This window comes from Drosophila sechellia, chromosome X, assembly GCF_004382195.2.
Source record: "Drosophila sechellia strain sech25 chromosome X, ASM438219v1, whole genome shotgun sequence".
In the NCBI taxonomy this organism is placed as follows: domain Eukaryota; kingdom Metazoa; phylum Arthropoda; class Insecta; order Diptera; family Drosophilidae; genus Drosophila; species Drosophila sechellia.
In genome coordinates this window covers 18,414,892-18,436,224 of record NC_045954.1, presented here as the reverse complement: position 1 = coordinate 18,436,224, position 21,333 = coordinate 18,414,892, and the positions used below count along the sequence as shown (strand labels likewise).

Genomic DNA, 21,333 nt, shown 5'->3' with positions numbered 1-21,333 from the left:
TATTTGTATCATGTATCTACGAAGTTATAATCGCATTTGGAATTGTTGACGGTTATCCTTTATAAGGACATCATTAATGGTTTTCTCGGCGGTTCGGTCTTTAAAAGCACCAAAATACCATAAAACAAGCCACTAATTTTTATAAGTACTCAACCCTAGATACCTTTGTTCCCACAATCCGCACGATAACGCATATGCCCCGAAAATCAAAGGGGTTTCCGGAGAGGGAAAGAGAGGGCGCAAAAGAGAGAGAGAGAGGGAGACACAGATCGAGTGAGAGGGATGAAGGAATTTCAACATTTCTCATAGAAAGACATAATTTTCAATTTAATAAAGGTCAGGCCAATAAAAACCTATCAAAACTGAAGATAGATGTTCGCTACGTGGACCTGAAAGGGACAAAAGGGTTGACGCAGCCTGCATGCAAAGCAGCCAGAGGGAGAGGGAGCTATCGGCGGATGGCCATGAATGGGATCGCATAGTTGCATGTGCGCCTCATTCGGATGGATCTCGGACCTGGCCAAGATCACTGGCCACAGATCTTCGCCAGATCAGCGGACGACGGAGAGGCTGCCACAGGGAGAGCACACAATAAAATCAGACCGATAACCATCTTTACTGGAGACGCAGACAGAGATGGAGATGGCGATGGAGAATGGGAATGCATCCCTCTCTGTCGCTCTATCTTTGGCATATTAAATTGTTGAATCAGTCACCGAGAAGGAGTCGGAGTAGGAGTCACAGATGGAGATGGAGGTGGAGGAGCTGTGCTGGGCAGACAAATCGGAGCACGTACACCGAGTCCGAAATTAATGACAATTGCTGATTGTGTGCGATAAACCCGATTCGGGTACTCCGGCAAACCGCAGAGGAGAACATCAAAAATCCAGGGCTCAGTGAAGGTGCGCGCGTAGATTCCGGCCCAGCGATAAGGCCGGGAGAATTGGAGATCTGTGAAAGGAAGAGCTGGGGAGGGAGATTCGGGAACGGAGAATGGAGAATGGTGAATCAAGAGCGGCGACAAACATTTCTTGTCGTTAAGTCGCTGGTGTTTTGTGTGCAGCTGACAAAAAGGGACAAAGGTGACCCCGACTCCGACTACGACCTCGATTCCGATTCCGATCCCGATCCCGATCCCGACCCGGGCCCAAGCCCAAAACCCAAAACCCAGGGGAGAGAATTATTATATGGCTCATAAAATATTTGAACAAGTCTATAAATGCCGCGTAATTCTGCTGCAATTAAAGCCACGGCGACGATCGTAAAGGGGAATTGTTTGGACACTTTTATGTCTTTCTTACCTCTCATCCAGCACAGTGCGTATGCGCAATTTCGGTGGGAATGTATCTCGTGTACCCCCCCACGTAATGTAATTGATATGGCGCCAGCAGAGGACCACCCAATCCGCAGATAAACTCGCGATGCATTTGTACTTTCAACGGTTTGTATTTGTATATTTGTATAGTTGTGTTTGTATTTGATGTCTAAAATGTTAATTCCTAATCAACGCTAAGTTACATAGAGGAGTAAATCGTACATATATCCGTGTGTAAATATAGTCGGGGGAGATATATAGCTTGTGGCCGTCGCGGAGCGTTGTGTTTACTTTAATCATCTACTATCACAGCATCGTAATACAAGGCAAAGTATATCTAGTATACTTAGTATCTAGCGGAATGTGCGGCAGATTGTTGGCGAGTTGCAATAATAAATAATACAATGGTACTTAAAGCTATCAAAAAAAAAAAGGAAGTTGTCGCAGAAACATTACTATCGTGTTTGGATATCTCAAATTCACTTCTGTGGTGGATTGTTCACATTACTTATTCGGTTTTTCATAGCCTTGCGATTGTCGGGGATTCCTCGTGATTCGTGACTGGTGTGGCGTGGCGTGAGTAATAAATATAGGATGTTTAATAAATTAAGTATGTCTTCATGGAATGAGCCTCGTTGTGTGGAATGAAGGTTTCGCCGGTTCTGAGCTCTTGGCAATAGCTACTGTCTATATTCTACTTTCTACTCTCTGCTCTCCTCTAGAGTTTCGACTGGATCGCCTTCGGCGCGTGGGCGGTCGCCTTGCACAGACTCTTCCGCTGGTTTGCGAGTATCTTGCGGATACTCTTGAGATACTGCACATACTTCAGTTTGGTGAAGAGGGCGTGGTGCTCCAGAACCAACAGGTCGTCGGGCGGTGGCGGCACATCCTCCCCGCGGGCGGCTAGCGTCGCCTGCTGGTGCAGCTCCACGAGTGGCACCAGCGTCGAGTTGAACTGCTGCAGACGCTTCTCCATCAGCTTGCGCGGCAGGATCTTGTAGGTGACCACCGGTTGGGCCTGGCGACGCTTCTTCTGGCCCCTCGGCTGCGGCGCCCGCGGCCTGTTGGGTGTGTACAGCAGGTTGGTAAGGTTGATGGCCTCCTCCACGCTGCAGAGCACCTCGCGGGCGGACTTCCGCATCCTTCCCAGCTCGTCGGAGAGCACGCTCTTCGCCTGCAGATTGGCCAGGTCCCAGTGCAGCTTGATGTTGCGCATGTACGTGAAGGCGCCCACGTAAATCTGCAGGTCGCGATGGGCGTGGCGAAGATTCAACTGGAATGGGCAGGGGAAAAGATTGCGGGTTAGTTAAGCTGCTTTGTCAAGAAATATAAATACTATGAATATGATCATGAGTAATTGATAACTTTAATGTGCAACGAGCGGTCTCTGTTGATAAGATTGAAGTTATATGGATACATATTTACACCCATTTCATTATTTTTAGATTAAGTTGAGTGTTTTATTTATAAAAGTTTGAGTCCCAGTAAATAAATATTACTTATAAGACTTATTTATTCCCTTATTCACGAACCGAACAAGTCATCAACTGACCATTAACTTCACCACCATAGTTATTCCACCCCGTATTGAAGATCAGCATAGAATCGAATATATAATAATTATATGGCAAAGTAAGTTAGGTATTCTTAAGCATTTAACGCCTTAATTGATTGTATCGCAATGAATAAAGTTCGTGGGTATCTTTATTGAATAAACCTTTTTATGATTTAATGCTCTCGCTGGCAATAGATAAAAATCCCAAATGGGAATTCTAAATTTAAAGTATTAGGGAACCTTGAAATTGCGATATCTATATCGCATATATGGTGTATATAGTCAATCATATAGTTACATTTTTTTGGGTTGAGTGAACCCGTGCACTGACTGCGCTCCAGCCCCTTCACACCCCCCTCCCTCCCTTCGGCAAGAAACTTATCTGACCAGCGGCTGAAAGTGAAAATCGAGCCGAACGCTCGTCGCTCTCTCGTAAATGTTTTTTGAGTTCTCGGCTGCGCTTCGGCTGGCTGCTCGTGACGTCGTCGTTGGCTCTTCGTTTCATTCATGCCGCGCTCGCCGCTTGTCGCTCACCCTCTTCCTCTTCCGCTCGCTCTCGCTGGAGTTTCGGGGGAATCCACGGCTCTGTTTCATATGAATCACATATCGCGTATACGCCCCGGCGCCCCATGTCCCCCACCACCGACCGCATCGCAAGGCAAACAGCGTGTGTGTGTCATTCACAATAAACGAGCGTTGTGAACTACTCAAACATATTATCGTTAAGCTCATTCCTTCTTCCGAACCGATCCGCTGCGGTATCAGCGAATTGGTTGTTTTCTTTTTTTTTTCTTTTTTTTTTGGTGAGTATGTGCGAATACATTGCTGTGACGTCAAAAGGCCGTCGATTCTCGGTACCGAAGCGATCCATCTAAATATAGAGATCTTCTATCAGTCCCGCTTGGCACTTCGTCGTCGGATCAGGTTCCGTTTCGCTCTGTTCCGGGGATGTCAACAATTAGTTGGCACAATTGGCATTGACGTAGCCGATATTGGCCAAATATTGACACACATCCCGAGCGGCAAGTTCCGAGCTTGGTGCAGAGTAAGAAAAGGTAGCTCGACTGGTCGAATCGAGTATTGTGATCAAAGGTATCTATTGAAAAAATCAAGCCGAAAGGGAACTCATAAGCAGCCAAGGCAGTCAATTGTTATGAGGAACCACGTTCTGTAGTTACCCCCATTTTCTCGCAGTGTGGTCCGCGGGGCCCAGGTACTTTTCCTCAACTATGACGACAATTGAGAAATTTCAGCGAAAGTCAAACTTTGCTCATCGCCCTGAATAGACGATTGAGTGAATCGCGCTGGCTGAGTGAATGAATGGATAAAATGGAATGGTGACTATGATGGGACTGGCTAAGTTTAGCCGTTCTGGGTAATTAAAAAAATAAAAACCAAATTCCCAGGGGGTGGCGACCTTTGAGATCCACCTGCATTCTGATCGCGACTTTTGGCTGACTCGAAGTGAATCGGCAGTTTCCGCGGATCTTGACCACGCTTGAGATTTTTCACATTCTATAATATATACACTCCCCATTACCCACCTAATTTTACTTCCATTATTCACCGGCTTATCGGTCACCCCGGGTTTTTCCTCAGCTGGGCTTGCTCATTTCCCCGTGTCAGGGCGAAAATATTTCCGAATTCCCAGACCCTGACAATTTGGCATTACTAAACGGTTCCACTCTATTTATATCAAACTGTCCGCAACTCGAGGGTCTCGAAATTGAAAAGCTCCATAATTTTCCTCTCGCCATAATTCAGATGTCCGTGGCGAATCCAATTCGAAATTTGATTAGCTTCTGTTTGTTGTTGTTTACTTGTCAAAAGTGTAAATAAAATGTGCCGCTTGATTTTATTTTGTTTATCCAACGAATTATCCACTTCAGATATAAATTGAGATTCGGATTGAACTTCGTTTTCAGTTTCAGATACAGCAACTGCTTCAGCTTCAGCCTCAATTCGGATCGATCCAATCTACGGGTTGGCCATAAAACGTGATCGCTGGATCAAGGCCGGTTTGGGGGGGATCGCGATGGATCTATATAAACAATACTCGAAAAAAAGCGCGCGCGCCGTCAATTTGCTCTTAATCTTAATGTGGTTATGGCATCGATTGCTAATGTTTTCTCTCGTGCTGTTGTTGTTTGCTGCCAATGCAAATCGACGGTTAATGGGGCGTCCCGAAATGCCGGCTAATGCTCACGAATCGAACGAGGTGCGATCGAAAAGTTGGCGGCACTTAAGTGCTCAACGCAAGTCGGGGTGGGCACGCAGTACTCAAGCTGATGGAAGTTTTGTCAAAAGAACTCCATCATCAAGTCGAACTCGTTGAGCTAGCACATATGAACTATATACATATCTCAATCTTTACTTCCTGCATCCCCCTCGATGGTCTTATAAATTCCCTTAATCACGTAGACAAACTATGGCAACAACTCTCGCGGCTGGCGGCACGATTCCCCCGGATTCGGACTCATATGACCACTCCACTCGCCATTAGCTTGTGACGGCCTGTTTGCACCTACGCAGGTGAACGGGGCGAACGCCTCACGTGACCCTCTTTTTTATCACCTCAAGCTCCCTGGCAACAGAAGAACCCCACGCGAGTGTTTGATGTTTGTAAATGATCCAGTAGTTCTTCACATGACAATCTATGCATACATATGTTATGCTAATGGCACTCACCTGCTTGCTAGTGAGATTCAGACGGGGCAGGAATCTGTAGTTTCCCTTGTATAATCGCCACTTGTTCTTCTCGACGATGTCCAGGGTCTTGGTGCTCACTGTGGCCCGCTTGTCCGCATTGGTGGTGACCCTTGCCTTGTCCTCGGCCTGGATGCCCCGCAGCTCGCGGCCCGTTTGGTTCTGTAGATTCTGCAGGATCTGAAATAGATATAAATACATATATATAAATCATAGTGCTAATTGGTTATGCTAATTAATTGTACTATTAAATAATAGCTAAGAGCTAACTTTCGCTTGAAACTTACCCTTTGGCGTTTCTTGCAGCGTTTCGCCTTGCTGTGGGTTTCGTTCAGGCCCGTGGGCTTCAGATTGCAGGTGTTCTCCCAGTCCAGATGCGTACTGCTGGCATTCAGTTTCTGCTGGAAGGTCAGCCGGAAGTTGGCCGCTCTGGAACGCTTCTGTAGGTGCTTCAGGGGATTGGGAGGACTTGGGGGACTGGCAGTGGGCGCGGTTGCCAGTTGACTGGGCGCCGCTGAGACGCCACAACCGCCGCCGCAGACGGCAAACTGGGACATGGCCATGGCGAGTAAGATCAGCGACCAGTTCCTGTTCAGACGACGTCGATCCACGAACGGCGGTTGCGGCTGCGGTTCCACTGGGTTCCTGGTCCTGGCCGTTTTGTTGCCGCTCCTCCTACCGCTTCCGCTGCTCCTGCTGACGTCGAGCGGGCGGTCAGCTGTCGTCTGTGGATTGGAAAAGTTCCGAAATAAGTTAAAAAAATTTATACAAACATGCAAAGCCCTTAAGACAACACCGTTTCATTTTTTTCCCACCCATAATGGCCCGAGTTTCACCCGGCTTCTTGACGTCACATCTTCGTCAGACGTCGTCGTCGGTGTTTAGCATGAGAAAAGTCTAGCAACAGGTTATACTATTATTAGTTTAAAGAAAAAAATCAAATACGTACGGTCGATTTTCAGTTATTTACATACGCTAACTTTGGCCGAAAAGAGGGTTCGGTTGGCCAAGTGTATTCCCCGTCGAGGGAGCAATTACCATAAGTCAAGACTAACGGACGCAGCGCGGACAACTGAACTGAACCGACTGGTTATATATTATCTTGGCCAACTTTTGCCAAATATAAACCAAAATTCGCACACGTGATGGTCCGTATGTGTGATTGTGGTGCGATTGTGCGGCTGTGTGTGTGTGCGTGTGTGAGTGCCTGAGTGGGCGAATTATGATGATTGTTTGCTGCTTGGGGATTCCCGCTGGACACACGTTTGCGCACACGCGCACACATTGAAATATAATCGCAATTGTTTGGGGGCCCGAAGCATGCGCGATTTGTTATTGTTATCGTTTGCGCTTTAGCTACAGCTATTGCTATTGCCGTCTTTATCTGACTGACATAATTATTTAAAATTAAAAATAAAATTCTTTATTTGTCCACACTTTCTGGCTGAATCATCGTGTGTCGAGTCGGCTGGAGGTCGACTGGCGAGGGTAGTGGTGATAGTGGTGCCACCGCACAGGCGGTGCTGTCTCACATCGCCTGGTGGGGTAAGCTCCAACCGTTCCACGCGCTTCCACATCGATCAGCATGGTCAACGAACTTGGCTTCTTGCTCACATTTGTGAAATTCATTTTGCCGTGCTTTCTCGCTCTCCGGCTCTTTATCGCGGTCCCTTGGCCCGGACCTTGTCCACCTGTCTGTGCCGAATCGCTAGTGCTTGTAGCGACAACCACCGCTGACGCATCCAATCTTCAATTCCTGCCAACCACCAGCACCGCCAGCCCAACCAGCCCCACTGGCACCACCACCCCCGCCGCACGGAACGTGTAAATTAATTTCACATGTTTCGCTCTTTTGGCCATTATTTTCTTTTTGATTTTTGGCAACGGACGATGGAAAGGTAGTTGGTCAAAACAGAGACGCTTTATTTTTATAGTTGCAATAACTATTAAGTTAGTTGCACAAGTTGTGTGGTTAAATGGAACAATAAGTTCCCAATAAGTTAGAATAGTAATAGCAAATAAATGCAAGTCATCGATTAGTCATACCCATCCGAAAATAACCATCCATAGGTTTTCAAATAACTTAGGTTTTTCATAACAGAAATAGTTTTAGAATGCTATGATTCACAAGTGGAAAAATGAACATTCTGTGCATCATGAATTTATAACTTGCTTTCAATGCCTATCAAAAAAACAGTGCCAGTGATTCATGAATGAGTTTCCCCCATGAGAGGCTGGAGATGGTCCCTTTTGGCTGTAAGCCCTATCCCCATCCTCAATCCCATCCCCAATCCCATCCCCAATCCCATCCCCAATCCCATCCCCAATCCCATCCTCAACCCCATACCCAATCTCATTCCAATCCCATTCCGATCCCTAAGCTCATCACATCTCCTCCTTGGGGCCAATTACATCATGTGTGGGGTACGTGTCACCTCAGCCATTGCTGACCAGTGCAGCTCTCGGCAAGAACTCTTCGGTTCAGAAGTGTCGAGCGCCAGACACCTGTACCTATCAACAAACCGAGCACCCACAGGTGAATTCTCCGCTCTTATCGACAGCAGAAAACGCAATATATAAAATGCCCGAAAAATAAGCCTGAGGTAGTTACTTGTACTTACCATTTACATAAAAATCGTTGGCTGGGAATTCCGCACAAAAATTCGTACTTGGTTGACACGCACTTTGCTTTTGTAACGCTGTTAGTCTTTTCTTTGTGGGTATTTGCCGGAAAGAAGCTTCCAGAATGCAACGGAAAAAAAAAACGGAAAAAAACTAACTAATAATAATAGCGATCGCGATTTGTCGAGCTTGGCGAATTTGTCGAGTTTGGCGAATTTGTTGAATTTGGCTGCGTATCTTTGTATCGCAGCTGGAGGAACTATCGCGTTAAGTGTCGACGCGCTGCCTTCGACTGTCTGCTATGATTTGATTCCGATTCGATCGGAGTCGAAGTCAACAGCGCTGTCGATTTTTCGCCGCTGGAGAGCGTGGATTGGAGTGTTGTCGAGTGGATTGGATTGGAGTGGCTTTCTCGCCGTCTTTGCCTTGTTTTTTGTACACTTTTTGCAGTAGCGTTCCTTCACTTTTTTCCCCTTTTCGCGTGCAGTGTTATGTGTGTGTATATATGTTGTGGTTTTTTGTTTTTGGGTCCGGCGGAGACTGACTGAACTCCTCAGTTACTATGAGCATACTAATGAGGAGGCGGACGCCCAGTCCGCCGGTCATGTCCGCTCCGCTCGAATCGCCAAAGAAGCGGAAGAGAGACAGCGAGAGGCTCTCTCGGCTGTCATGAGTGTGCAATCGCAAGAAAAGCGCTCAAAACATTCGCCGAGTGCCAAAAACAACGCGAGAAAGCCATAAAACAGCACAGCTGAGCGATAAAAAACAGAAACAGCTCAGAGCGGCTGGGTGTGGACAACGGGTTACCCTGTACCCAAGGTACTAGCAACTAGGACCAAGAAGATACGATGAAGAAATCATGAAAAAAGCAGAAGAAAAGTAGGTAAAGGTAAAGGCTAACTTTAATAATACTAAATATAAGAGATAACATCTAAACTACAGCAACCGCAAATACAAACATCCAAAAACTATTAACTATAGTTGCTTTATTCGATTAAGACCAATATTCGGTTAGTGAGCTAGTAACAAATGCCATAAATATTCTATATTACGGCCATCCCGAACATAATAGATTTATTACCAATATTACCCAGTCGTAATGGGCGTGAAAAAAATCGTTTAGTAAATGATTAGGCCCGCTAGATTTCAACACGATTAGAAATACTCACGGCTCTCCAGCGCTCCCCTTTTGGGATGACACATAATCGCCGCACTGGAGTGGAGTGGAGTAATTGATCGATCCGTCGAGTGGGCCGATCTCCTCCAGATAAGGTCGCTGGGAGAGCTATTCACTGTCTCTCCCGCTCGCAGATAAACAAAACATGTGTAATTCGCCCATTCGCCGGTCTCTGGGGAACAAAGTGAGCGGCTACTTGGCTCTTATCGAATGACTTTCACTCGCCGCCACTTCCGATTCTCCGTTTCTGCGGTTCTCCGGCTTCGAGACGATCGTTTCCGATCCGAAGCCATTTCGTTCCATTCCGTTCCGTTTCGATGTAACCCCCGCAAATAGTCGGCAATTTATGGGGGTTGGCATGAATTTCAGTTATTTCCGTTCAATTTCGCAAGAATATTACTCATACGCTCCGTCGGCCGCCGACAGCCGTCAATGACGACACGATTGGCTCAGTCGCGAGACGGGCTCTCACGCTCGCAGACACGGCGATTCATTCATGATTGCCGACGACGCTCCAGCGGTCGGCAGAATGCGGATGCCCAGCCGAGAGAGGGGGGATGGCGCAACTGCGGGGTGGCGGTGTGGCCGCTGAAAAGCGGTCTAAATTTCACCGCGCGCCAAAACCATGATCAATCGAAAAGTAATTGAGCACTCATCGTTACTCATGGCCAAAGTGGCGACGTCGCCGTTTGTCGTTTACCGTTTACGGTTCACGCCTTGCCGCGTTCCATGTACCGTGTACCGCTCACTGCCACTGCCACTCCCACTCACCGTCGGTCGCCCAACGCCCACCGCAGGCGGCCAAACTGACGGATGGTGGTCGGTGTCATGATTGGGCCGAGCTATTTTTAAACCATTGTGCGAGGCACCATGGTACGGATCGCGTATCTGTGCCTTTTGATTTCGGCTTATCGTGTTGATCTGTCCAATTGGCGGATATTTCGAATTCGATTCAATTTGATTCGACTCGCTGCGAATTGACCAAAATTGGCCGTGTTTGCGGTCTCCACATATGTACACATGTATATTATCGCAATCCAATGATTGTCTGTGCCTGCCATTCGGTGGCGTTAGTGTAAAACCCTAATGGCTAATGCATGACAGTCGATGACGACGACTGGGGTGCCAGCGGCGGTGGCGTATGAGTAATATTTTTGACGTCTTTGCCGCAATCATGTGAGACACGCGTGCGGCACATGGGGGAAACTCTCGAGACTGAATGAATGGAAATGGAAATTGATTGGGATGCGGTGGAAACGATTTGCGATTCGGCTGGAATATTTTTTTTCTCATTTGGAAGGGGAAAAACTTGAATGAACTTTGGCTTGACTGGCATTGTGCATAGTATGTAGACACGTCGTACATAAGCGAACTTGCAATTTTCGAGGGGAAGAACTTTCTCGTTATACATCTGAAACTAATTAATTACACTGCAAAGTGATCGAAATGTCACAGTCTAAGTGGCTCATTAGGTGTATTTCGCGATTGAACGCAATGGGTATGCTAATATGCTTCGAGAACGATTTAATTTGGTGGAAACGTAATCTTGAAATTTTCAGCACATTCAATCGGATAGCATTGTATCATTAGATTCGGTGAAGCACAGCTATACTCTAGATGTTCGTAGAATCCCAGGTATAAAAGCCTTAGGAAAATTTTACAGATATTCATAAGTTTCTGTCAATACTTCATATAATTAAATACTTACTTGCGCTCTCAATTAATAAGCTTTATTTTAAAGTTCTTCAAGACCATTAACTGAATAACTCGGTATTTTTTGTTCTTGGAACACGCTTTTATAGAGTCATAGAAGATTACACTGACCTACATAATAAAGGAAGCACACCAACTTCCGGCGAGTTCTTCCGATAAGATCAGCTATAAATTCTGTGTTATAGTGTGCCGCGTCAAGTGTTAGACATTTTATCAAATCAAACCCGAAATGAGTGTGTATAAAAATCATTTAGTTTTTCGGCCATGTGAAAATTCCCCAATAATGATACAATGTCTACCGCGATTGCAATCTTTGGAAATTTATTAACTAGGCGGTGATAAGACACCTGAATGCCGAGTATCGCCCCCGCAGAGAACTTTGAACCCGCGACCGTCGGCGAGATGCTGATGCAGATGCCAGCTCATCGCGTGGAATTTGAGTTGGCTGTAACCGCATAATGCTAATTTATTGTCCAATCGATTTGAAACAGCAACTAAAGGCTGCAAAGTCAGAGTCAGGAGAGCGAAGCAGCGGTGAAAGTGAGTCATAAAAGCAGCGAAATCGCGGGGCCAGAAAACATGCCAAATATTTTACGGCTAATGAAATTGGCTGCAGTGTCGATGGCTCTTGGCTTTTAGCTGGATTTTCCTCTCGTTTTACTCATCGTTCTACGCGCACCCGCTCACTAACTAGTTCATTCATAGACGCTCCACGAGCACCACGTGGCGTATGAGCAATTTGCAATTGCAGATTAATAGCTGGCCGTATTGATACTTCCTGCGCAGCGATGTGGCTGGGCGAGGGGGCCAGGGGCAACGCGGGGCCTTTAATGCCCGCCAATTTGGGGGGATACCACACGGCGGTTTTCATCTTTGCCGACCCAACGAAATTTAAAAGTTTCACACATAACAAAGTGCGAAGGATGCAGTCAAAAGAGCCCAAAAAGAGCCAAACTTAATTAGCGCCCATTGCAAAAATATTTACGGCAAAACAAAATAACACCCATTAAGGAAGCCCCGGCGGGGGCAGAGGCTTCCAAGGGCGGCGGGGGGTTGGCAAAGCGGGCACAGGGGGCGGAGTGGTAGAGGGGGGCGCAAATGCGTGATGATCACCGGGTAACGCCCCTCGACAAAGCCCCAAAAACGGAGCCACAGCAGCAGCAGCCGCACCACCACCAGGAGCATTGGCCAAGGAGAGGGCAGCGGAGGGATGGAAGATGGATGCATATGGAGCGACCATCAAAGGCACAGTGCACTGCGAGAAATGGCGCCATCCCAAGTGGCAAGCTACTTACATTTATTTAATACAGCCACGACATCGGGTAATATATAATGGAACTTATAATCAAATAGCTAATAACTAATAATGTTTATTATTATCAAATTATTTATTTAATAATTTATTATATTTTTCCTTAATTTACACACGATTTGATTCCATGCGTATATAAATTCATAACCTTGCTATTAAAAGCAGCCTCCGTTTCCTCGCCGTGCTGCGGCCAAGGAAGCGGGAACCGGCGACTCACACTCATCCATGGGAGGTGCAAACGCCTCAACGCAGCGCGATTTGATCCCAGCCGATCCATGGCAGCCCGGCCCATCCGTGCTCACGTTCTTGGCCATGGCCCGTCATTATGAGCCGTCACCTTATTGTGTAGACATTGGCCATGGCCACCGCACAGACGCAGACAAAGATGGAGCCGGTCGGCGGCTGGTGGATGGTGGATACTGGATGCTGGATGCTCGGTGCCGAATGCCGGTGCCGAGTGCTGGATACTGGTGCTGGATGGTGGTCGATCGACGACGATCGACGGTCAGAGGGGATGCAACTGCTAATCCGGTTCGACTGCGACGGCGGCGGCAATCGCTGGAGTGAAATCAACTCGTTAACTCGTTACCAAAACTGATCCCATTTAGCGGCGGCGCATCGCGAACCGGCGCCAGTCGCACAGCCCCGCGGAATGCCCTACACCGAAGGGGAGTCTAGAAGATTGGGGATTAGCTGCACGCACCTCAAGACCGTTTTATATGAATATGTCAGCTTTGCTTGTGGTTACCTACAGTACCATATTTAAACAGATTATACCATTAAGTTCATATATAACTTTCATATATAATATTGATACTTAACCTTTTTAATGAAAGGTATTCATTTCATCTTGCATATTCACACTATTAATAAAGGATTTTATTCGCATTTATGAGGGATACCAAGTAGCAGGGTATTCGATGTATCTTCAAGCCTGGCCAAAAGTAGCGAACAATGCCGTCCAGGGGGCGTGGTGAGCGGCGAGGGCTCGGGGGCAAAAGGTGGAGTCTTAACTTTGACTTTAGCTTTGGCTGTGGCGCATTCGCGTCATCAGCATCATCATCGCCAACACCTTCATCATTATCGGCGGTGTCGGCGTCTAACCCATATGCCCGTGCTTAACCCATACCCATGCTTAACTCCACATACCCAGATCCATGCCCATATCGCCCAAGGCGGTGGCTGCTGCTGTGGCGGTGGCGGCGCTGCTCTCTCATCGTCGTCCGCCAATTGCCAGATCCCGAAGTCAAAGGGAGCGAAGAATCCCCAGTGCCGTTGCCAGTCCCTACAGATCCCGTCCGTAGGTGGCTGTGATGATATACTTTGCCTGCCTGTTTGGCTTAGCTGTTGAAAATGGGGAGCTGCTCCAGCGGCTTCCGCTGCAAACTGGCAATATTGTTGCATTGTTATTCTTATTGTTATTCCTTGGCCCCAAAAGCAGAGGAGTAGCGGTGTGGGGCAGTGGCTGAAAGGATATTGGAGCCTCTTCGGCGGCGGCGGCGGCATCGGCATCCATGTTATTAACTTATTTTCAACCAATAAAACGGCAATGAAGCGAGGGGCGTTGAGGAGGGGTAGCGGCGTAGCGGGGCAGCGACACCGGTACCGGCACCGCAAATCAGTTCCCACAGTTATTACTTTTCATAGGCAGCTAGCTGGCGTGGAAGTAATGCGATATCGGAGTCGGTTTCGCAGAGGGATCGGATCGGATTGGATTGGATGGACGGCGGCGGGAGGGGTTGCGGCGGAAAGCGGAAAGTCGTTCGATGGCGCCTCCGTTTGGGATTGCTCGTTGATTGGGCTTGACCGCAGAAAGTGTCAAATGACAGGGACTTTAACTGGTAACTCAGCTTGGTCATGGACTTGCCAGGGAGCTGGTCTGGCACTGTTACTGCAACAGGATGGAGTCAAATCAAGTCAAGTCCAGTCCAAGGAAGCACCGCAAGTGTTGATGGCGCCCGCTCGCCGAGGGCTGATTAATGCGCAGCCATTAATCTCGGCCAGCAATGGAGTTGCAGCAGTCGAGGGAGCAGGACGGCCAGATGCCCCGCATCGGTGGACATGGACCACACAATGTGAGAGCTGTAATTGCAGCAGCAGCAGCAGCAGCTACAAAACATATCACATCCGAGGATCGGGGATGGAACACAAACACACGAAAAGACAAAATACCGCACCAGATGATAATTATGTAGAATGATAGTTCCTTTCTTGTACGAAACGAGACGAGCCGAGATGATCCGAAGCGATCCAATACCAATACCAATACCAATCCCATCCAATCCTATCCTATCCCATTCAATTCAATGCCCCTGCCCGCCCTCTTGTTTTCGTTTTGAAGTGTACAATTTCACAACATTTAATTCAAGATTTGACGGGTGGCCAAGGGGCAGTGGTGCCGATGGCAGTGGAAAGGGGTCAGGTTGGGCGAACAGGTTCCAAGGCTCCGGCTCCGGGGATTGAGCGACAGGTACGCACACCGGCAAGCAAAAACATAAGACACAAAAATAAACGAAGAAAAACGGAGGCATTGTATCCGTGTCTGTGTCTTACAAGACCTCCCGCACATGTAAAACATGCCGATTCATAATTCCGCATTTTGCTGCTTAAAGAGGAGCAAGCCGAGTGGACAGCCGGCGAGCGGAGAGGAGCAGGGGAGGATGGGGATGTGGATCTGGATGTGGATGGATGACTGACAGGCGGCACGGAGGCAGCGGGATGAGATGAGGACCCGGACAGGGGACAAAAAGTGCTCTGCTGTGAGTGGGGCTCCAGCCTCGCATCTTGAACCCCGATCGATAAACGGGGACCACCCGAGAGCTCCTGGCGGCAAAGGTGACCCCGATGTGCGGGGGTAACCTTCACAAGGTTCCTTCTGATCCTGACTCTTCTTTCTACTAGCCTTGGACATCATTCGGCAATGGCAATTGCTGATGTACGACAAACTTTAAGGATGTTCCAATTTTAGCTGCTAATATACTTAGCTACGCATATCTAGTCCTGACCAAACACACACACATGCGCAAATGCAAAATGAAACACAGATACTCGAATGCGAAGTGAAATGAAGCAGCGGCCAAAGCAGAAATACGATAATTGAGTGCTCATTTGTCTTACACGCAGCCAACAGACAAGTCGAGAAGGGGTTAAGCAGAATGGGGGTGGGGGCCTTAGGGGGTTAAGGGTGGGACAGGTATTGTATCTCAAGCTCCGTATCTGTCTCTCCTTCGGATGCTGCGACTGCTGCTGCTGCACGCGTTTTAATGCCCACATTGAAGTCTTTATGACAGCGCCGCATTGGGAATGGAAATGGGATTGGGAACGGGGAATGGGGAATGGGAAACCGCTGCGATCCTGCATTAGTATATCGAATGTCCTGGCACTTGATTCCGCCAGCGGGTTGACAGAGGTAAAATAAAAGTATCTGCAGGCCATTTCCTTGCTCGCCTGATTTCGCATAATTACACACATGTCAGCTGTTTGGGCCACACGACTGCGGCTGATTTGATTTTCCTCAAACGCAATTGTTTTGTAATGGCCATGCCATGTCGATGGCCAGATAGTGAGATATCCCCAGATAGCCAGATAGTCAGCCAGTCCGCCAGTCAGCTAGTCAGCTAGCCAGATAGCCAGGTAGCCAGTTAGACAGTTGGCCAGACCAAGTGGGAAATTGATAACCAAGACCGGTGCAAATGCAACTGCAACTGCCACTGCAGCAAGTGCAGCCGTATCGGGTATCACTGGCGGCCCATTCGATGGCAAATTAATATAATTATCGTTGCACGAACCGGAATTACACGGCCAGCAGCGCAATTGTCAGAGCCAGCTCCAAGTTCCATTCCTCTCCAGACCTCGTCACTATGCTCCACTCCACTCCACTTCACTCCAAGTCCGATTCGAATCGAATCGCATCGATTGAAGCAAATAAACAATCAGAGAAACGGCTCAGTTCAGTTCGGCCCAGGGTATAATTAACGCCACAAACGCAAATATTAAGCCAACATCGATAGCTGCAATCTGCCAGTCACTCAGATTTGTATCTGCACCCATATGGTGCAGATACATCGTGATCCGCATCTGCATCTGCATTTGTATCTCATTGCATAAATAGACGCATTGCCATTCGCATGGGAAATGGGGAGTTCAGGGGGCGTGGCAGGGAATCCGCATCGGTATTTGAAGTCGAACTCAGTTTCGGGATCCATCGATTTTCATATCCGAAGGTTAGCCTGAGGCCTTGTTCCACGTCACTCTCAATTTCAAAATTCATTTTCAATTCGAGTTTGATATTCTGTTGCAGTTGCATTTTCAGTTTTAGTTTCAGTTTCAGCTGCCATCTGCATCTCAACCGCTTTTTGATGTCTTGATTGAGTTGCCAAATTGTGGCCGACTTGTTAGCAAAGCCATTTAACGTAATTAGCCGGCGCAAGAACAGTTCAATTACAGTGCAAAGTCGGCCATAGACCAACACAGCGAACACCTGATACCCTCTTCGAGAAAAGCCAGAAAGATTCTACTGAGAATCTACCGAAGTGCACTGAGAAAAAAGGCATACAGTGGTATTAAGTATTATAATTATATTAACAATTTTATTCAGTCTAACTTTTAAAGTTTCCCATTTATCAATTGAGAATCGTATAACATAGATAACTATACTGAATACACATGTAGATTCTTAACTTATATTTAAGCCAGAAGAAAGAACATTCAATAAAGTTAACTTACCCCTTTGCTAGGTTTTAAATTGATCTGTAAAAGTGGGGGCCAATAGGTGTTGGAACCACTTTGTCATGGTTAGTTCTTAATGATAATAAAATTGCTGCTATTTGCGAGTGGCAGGAACTGTTGAAAGTGTCAGAGTGGAATAACAATTTGGTGGAAAAATCAGCACCATAAATATGCAACTATTCCACTGTTTATCGTTCAGTGTAGATGATGCACTGATTCCCGATGAAGGCGAGGATGAGCTCGCAACGTATGTGGGTACAAATGCCAAATTGCAACTGTCGACTTTTTTGAGCCGGGTAATGCAGAGTGCGGAGTGCGGAGTGGGAAAGTGGGTAGTGGGTGATGGTGATGGCCAGTGGGTCTGCCGATTGGATTGCGAACTGCGAACTTGGGACTGCGAGTGCAGCTTCTTGGCGGCAAAGTCGTGACTTACCCTCGCCGCGATCCGATAACCGCAGCTGGGAAAAGGAGAAGAGAAAAATTTACCCACCAGCAGGATATATTTAAGACCACAAAAGACCACAAATGTGTTGGCCAAAAGCAGCAGCAGCAGCAACAGCAGCAGTATCAGACGAAGACGAAGAGGCAGGCGGCGATCGTCGTCGGACTGCGAAGATGATGATGATGAGGCACAAAATCCAAAAAGCCAAAACCAAAACCAAAGCCGAAACCTCTGGGCCAGGCTGAATCTGAATCTGAATGCTGGAGCGCTGGAAAAAAAAAGCTGAGTTTCCGAGGCCTTGCAGTTGATTAAGCGGCGGCAACAAATTTGCATATTTCATTGAGCAGTTCAATCAAATGGAGGACAGCCCAAAGAGCCTGGCTGGCTGAAACAAAACGTGGCCGGGTCTCTGAGTTGTTGGGGACACCAGCTTGTATCTTTTTCTGCTCTTTTACTTATTTTTTTTTTAAGTCTTGGCAGTTGTGGCCGGGGATCCAATCCGTAGGTTGGGGAGTCACAGTCACAGTCGGCGGCGACAGATTCAGATTCGCAGACGAGGCGAAGGCATTTTTGTAGTTGGTCGAGATGCAAACGGAGCGATTAGGTCCGAAATAACTCATTCATACGCAGAGACAGCCACAGGAATGGAATGGAAAATCGGAGGCTATTGCCCAGGATGTGGCATGTGGCATGTAGGTATGCTCGCTCTCCCGCTCCCTCTCTGCTTCGCTCTCGCTCGCTCTAATCTGGGGAATGCCATCGCAGGAGCCACAGAACAATGGCTCAGCGGATCAGGATCTCCGAAGGGAGGAGCAGGAGCAGCAGCAGAAGGTGGCGGTGGTGGAGGAGGTGGTGCAGTGCTGCAGTGGCGGCGACCAAGATGGCGAGAGATCAGCCATCGGCCTGCCAAGATGGCGATGTCTCCGTCTCCCCACGGCGGTCGCATTTGCATAACAGCCGGTCGCACTATCTGCATCTCCGTCCCACAGCCCCTAGCAGCATCTCTTTCTCAATTCACTTGGCCTCTCTTTCGCGCCCTGCTCCCTGCTCCTGCCGTCTCGCTCTGTCTGCGGCTCGTCGGAGCGTGCTTAATGCGGGCGGACACTAAGCCACGTGTGAAATTCAATCACCAACTCAGCCAGCCGGCCGGTCAGCCAGGATCAGCTTGTCTCACTCTCACTCGGCAGCACCACCACGAACCACCGAGCCACCGAACCACCGATCCATCGAACATCCGAACCATCGAACCACAGAGCCAGTGGCTCGAATATCGCCATCGTCATCGTCATTGTCGTCGTCATCGCCTGGACACCTCGTTAGGGGCTCAGCAAAAGGGGCACAAGGAGGAGGAGGAGGAGCAGGGCCAAGCGGCGTGGGGTCCACGATTCCAGAGTCCCAGAACCTGAGCCCAGAACCCAAGACGGGGCTCGCTTCACTGCGGTTTCGGTTTCTTCGGCGGCAGCGGCAGCGGCGGCGGTGGTGTCGGTTTCGGTTTTCATATTTTGAGGTTCACCGATGTGTTAACAGGCGGCGGCTGTCGCATATTAGGCTGCCCGTCGCCCCCCAAACCGCTCACTCCTACCACTCAACACTTACCGCTGACCGCTTACCACTTTCCACACTTACCAGCCAATGCCGATATGCTATATGCTATAATATGCATACCCATACCAGCCAAGAACCACCATCGCCAATGCCAGGGGCCCTTGGCAAGTGTCACGTCGAGCACATAAATTAAATACACAACAAGTAAAAGCGATGGGCAGTGCGCTTTTTCGACTAGGAGATACCTTGATGCCTGGCAGAACTTTTATTAAATTGTTGGCAAATGATATTAAATGGTCTGAGCTACAGATTTGCTCAGCTTTATGCCACCAGCAAACGCCCTATGATTATCAGTTTGGATTAAAACAAGTGGAAGATTGGAAGATTTTTAGTTAGTTCTGCTAGCTTACATTAATGGGTTAATAGAAAACATACAAAGTAATTGTTAGAACTTTAAATTTACCTATTAGAATACTACATACCATGCAGTCTGAAGTCTAATCAAAGGTTTATAGATTTATTATGGGTATTAAATGTATCTACATTAGATTCATTTTTATGCTTGGCTGATTAGTTCAATTTAAGAAATACTGACATGAATAGTTTCTTTTGACTCAGTTAGATATGGAATATGAAATACTAATTTCAAGCACAAAGTTTAACATTTGTTGGTACATATAGTATTATTAAAAAAGTTAAGCTACTGTTGTTTTGAAAATATACAAATAAATATATTTCTGCGTAATATAAACCACTCCCTGTGAGAGATATAAAATCTAAAATATAATATATCCATACCAAACAGTATGGTAAATACTTACTGGCAGGGTATTCCACCTGCCCCACCTGACCTCCAGACCTTATAGACATACCGCTTGCCCCGCCGACTATGCCCGATGGCCGAGGTAGAGTATGGGATGCCCAACTCGGACACGAGAACATGAATAAGCAGCCGATCGAAATGAGCACAAGACAAGATAAGCAGATAATTTTCTAGCTCCAGCTCCGGACTGCGACTCTTGGCCGCCGGCAGAGGCAACAACAATGGTAGCGAAGACGACTCCAAATTGGACCACAGAGGCTGCTCCGCTTTTCGCCCCCTCCATCTCCTGACCATCCAGCGCTGCCAGCTTCTCGTGCTGCTCCTTCATTCTGACCCAGTGCCTGGTACCCTTAACAGCGACATGATGTTTTACTAACCAGCGAACGGCAACCGGCAACCGGCGACTGGTTAAGAAGACGGGCTGCTAATAATTTGTGTTCGCGACGCCGCCGAACAGGAAAGCCGGGTCCCGAGTCCAGAGTCGTCCCGGTTCCCTATGCCACGCCTCGCACCTCACCTCGATTCTCGAGGACAGGACCGCCTCACAATGGATACGAAACCGAAACCGAATAGCCGAAAGATCGGGATCAGGGGCTCCCCTGCATTTGGGCCATTGTCGTCCTTCGTTTCGTGCTAAACGTGTTGTTGCCAAATTGTGAACAAGATTCATTCATGTTTCAACACATTGAGCAACACGGAGGAGTCGTCGTCTGGGATCGGTCGGCTCCACTTGGGATGTTGATGTGGCTGTGCTCCCATCCGTTGCCAGTTGCCGGTTGCCAGGGCCATCAACCGTCGTCAGCCAGCTCGTGTGAACAGACGCCGCCTCATCATTCCGTAGCCCCTTTATTCAAATCGGCAGGGTTGGAGCTCTGGGGTTGGGGGGATATATTTGGACAACTTTGATCTATAAGGACCGCGATGAATGAAATGAATCCGGGTAGACAGTAATTAGGAAGGGTTGCGTCTCTAAGCTTTGAGGCCATGCGAATTGCTAGACACACGAGAGACCCACTGACTCATCCATGGCACTTTGACCCTCCGTAGGGTTCTAACCCTCTGCAGCTCTACGTTCCGAGTTCTGTGTTCTGGGCCAACCGGAAACGTCCGACATTCCAGCGGCATTCCACCGCCGCAGTTGGCCATAAAAATAAATAAAAAAATAAAATAAAATAAAAAAAAACACACACACCAAAGAACAAGAAAGAAATACACACGAAGTGCGCACTCGTTTATTGTGTGCCTGAAGATGTTTCTTATTATGAAATTAGACTGAACCTTCGGCGACACTTGGCCAGCGCTCAATGAATGAAACCGAAATGAGAAATGAATGATATCATGGGCATTGTTAGCTGAATCCGATTCCCTCTCCCCCTCTGACCATGCATCTACCCA

General features: G+C 47.7%; 1 protein-coding gene across 1 annotated transcript; it reads right to left on the bottom strand.

The window, feature by feature from the left end:
- Window positions 1–1,573: 1,573 nt before the first annotated feature.
- On the bottom strand, window positions 1,574–8,762 carry LOC6614844. The gene is made up of 4 exons (XM_032726125.1): window positions 8,198–8,762; window positions 5,864–6,301; window positions 5,559–5,756; window positions 1,574–2,588 (listed from the first exon to the last, which is right to left on the bottom strand). The coding sequence occupies exons 1-4, from the start codon at window positions 8,198–8,200 to the stop codon at window positions 2,034–2,036; spliced, it is 1,194 nt and encodes a 397-aa protein (XP_032582016.1). The 5' UTR covers window positions 8,201–8,762; the 3' UTR covers window positions 1,574–2,033.
- Between the last annotated feature and the right edge of the window lie 12,571 nt (window positions 8,763–21,333).

Coding starts and splice junctions, on each gene's coding strand:
- LOC6614844 (XM_032726125.1), bottom strand. Junction 5,757..5,863: donor GCTGCAAGAAACGCCAAAGG/GTAAGTTTCAAG, acceptor TATCTATTTCAG/ATCCTGCAGAATCTACAGAA. Junction 2,589..5,558: donor TGAATCTCACTAGCAAGCAG/GTGAGTGCCATT, acceptor TGCCCATTCCAG/TTGAATCTTCGCCACGCCCA.